The sequence below is a fragment of the Chelonia mydas genome, chromosome 3 (assembly GCF_015237465.2).
Source record: "Chelonia mydas isolate rCheMyd1 chromosome 3, rCheMyd1.pri.v2, whole genome shotgun sequence".
Classification (NCBI taxonomy): Eukaryota; Metazoa; Chordata; order Testudines; family Cheloniidae; genus Chelonia; species Chelonia mydas.
The window spans coordinates 180,881,769-180,883,924 of NC_057851.1; the positions used below are offsets into that span (position 1 = coordinate 180,881,769).

Here is a 2,156-nt window from a genome sequence, read left to right on the forward strand (position 1 = left end):
GGGTTTGGAGTGTAGGAGGGGGTGCAGGATGCAGGCTCCAGGAGGGGACTCAGGGCTGGGGCAGGGGATTGGGGTGCAGGAGGAGGTAAGGGGTGCAGGCTCTGGGAAGGAGTTTGGGTGCTGGAGGGGGCTCAGGGCAGGGGGTTGGGGTGTGGGAAGGGGTGAGGGGTGCAGGCTCTGGCTGGGCAGCACTTACCTCAGACAGCTTGCGATTGGTGGCACAGCAGGGTAAAAGCAGACTCCCTGCTTGCCCTGGCCCCACTCTGCTCCTGGAAATGGCCGGCATGTCACTGCAAACCTTGGAGAGGACCAGGGGTATCTGAGCACTGCCCGTACCCTGAGTACCAACTCCATAGCTCCCATTGGCCAGGAACTGCAGCCAATGCCTGCTGCGGGAGCAAAGCCTGCCTTAGCCCCACTGTGCACCAACCGGGAGCCACTGGAGGTAAGCAGGGCAGGGGGCTCCACACACTGCCCCCTCCGTGCACTGCTCCCAGAAGTGGCCAGCATGTCTTTGTGGCTCCTGGGGGGAAGTAGGGTGTTCCGCATGCTGCCCCTGCCTTCAAGCACCACTCCCACAGCTCCCATTGTCCGCAGTTCCCAGCTAATGGGAGTTGCAGAGTCGGCGCTCGGGGCATGGGCAGTGTGCGGAGACCCCTGCCCCCCCAGGGGCCGCAGGGATGTGCCGTCCACTTCCGGGAGCAGCACAGGGCCTGGGCAGGCAGGGAGCCTGAATTAGCCCTGCTGCTCCACTGGACTTTTAGCAGCCTAAAATCTCCTGGTTTAGCTTCAGTAGCCTCCGGGAGATAGAGCCTGATTCCGGGAGAATCCTGGCAAAATTGGGAGGGTTGGCAACCCTACAATCAGAGCCCAGCAGGCTCAGATGAAAGGAGCTGCCTTGCTTTAGGAGTTCAATTCCTGGCTGGGCCCAAAGAAGTGGCCTTACAATCAGACAGAATTCATGGCTAGCTTAATTTATGTGGCTGGGAGTGCAAAGAGAGATGGACCTGAGGCTCTGGCCCTGAGGGAAAGGATTTATTGAAGTTAGAGGCTAATTTTGGCACAAGAACAAATGGATATAAACTGTCCATCAACAGTTCGAAGCGAGAGAACTCAAAGCACTTCACTACAGCAAGGAATTATTGCCAAAACATCATTGTCCTCACCTCCGTGGCCTGAAGTCAAACTGCCAGATCCAATAGAAGAGGCAAAGTACCATGCAGAGGTCATGCAAAAGGTGAATGAGATGATTGCCAGTGGGCAGTATGGAAAGTTCTTTGCTGTGGTTCACTATGCCAGTAAGCAGTGGAAGGGAACCAGCGAAGATTTGATTTTAATGGAAAACGTGCTGCCAGGTGAATGTGGAGACCGAATCCAACTGGAGAAGGCTTTGCTGGTTGGCGCCGATGACTTCACGCTAATTGGAAAGCCATTTCTGGGGAAAGATCTTGTCCATGTGGAAGCCACAGTTATCGAAAAAACAGAATCTTGGCCAAGAATTAACATGAGATTTTGGAAAAGGCACATTATCAAAGGAAGAAAATTATCATGCAGCCACAAACGGTTCTCTGGATAAACACCATAGAAATTGCTCCCTGCTTGTCATGATCGATTGTTGGTCTAGTAGGTCTTGGTTTATTTTTACTGCTTTAGGAAGTATGGAAATAAAGAACTCTTGTCATTGGGGAAAAAAAAAACAAGTTTAGGCTTGAAATTAGGCAAAGATTTCTAACCATCAGAGGAGTGACATTCTGGAACAGCCACGGGAAGCAGTGGGGACAAAAAAACTAACTTGTATCAAGACTGAGCTTGACATGTTTATGAAGAAGATAGCATGATAAGATTGCCTACAATGACATATGGCCTATCCGCAACCAATATGTCCAACAGCTGGAGATGGAACACTAGATGAGAAGGCCTCTGAGTTACTACAGAGAATTCTGTTCCAGGTGTCTGGCTGGAGGGTCTCACCCACATGCTCAAGTGTTAACTGATCACCATATTTGGGGGTCAGGAAGGTTTATTCTCCCAGGTCAGATTGTCAGAGGCCATGAAGGTTTTTCACTTTCCTCTGCAGCATGGGGTATGAGTGCTTGATTGAACTAGAGTAAATGGAGATTTGAGGACTTCAGTAACTCAGACAGAACTTATAGGCC

The 2,156-nt window shown here is 51.3% G+C and overlaps 1 protein-coding gene across 1 annotated transcript; it reads left to right on the plus strand.

Annotated features, from left to right (window-relative positions):
- Positions 1-1,072: 1,072 nt before the first annotated feature.
- LOC102934598 (39S ribosomal protein L21, mitochondrial-like) lies at positions 1,073-1,684 on the plus strand. The gene is given in 2 exon segments (XM_037893553.2): positions 1,073-1,520; positions 1,523-1,684. Coding segments are annotated over 2 exon segments (534 nt in total). The 3' UTR covers positions 1,609-1,684.
- Positions 1,685-2,156: the final 472 nt, after the last annotated feature.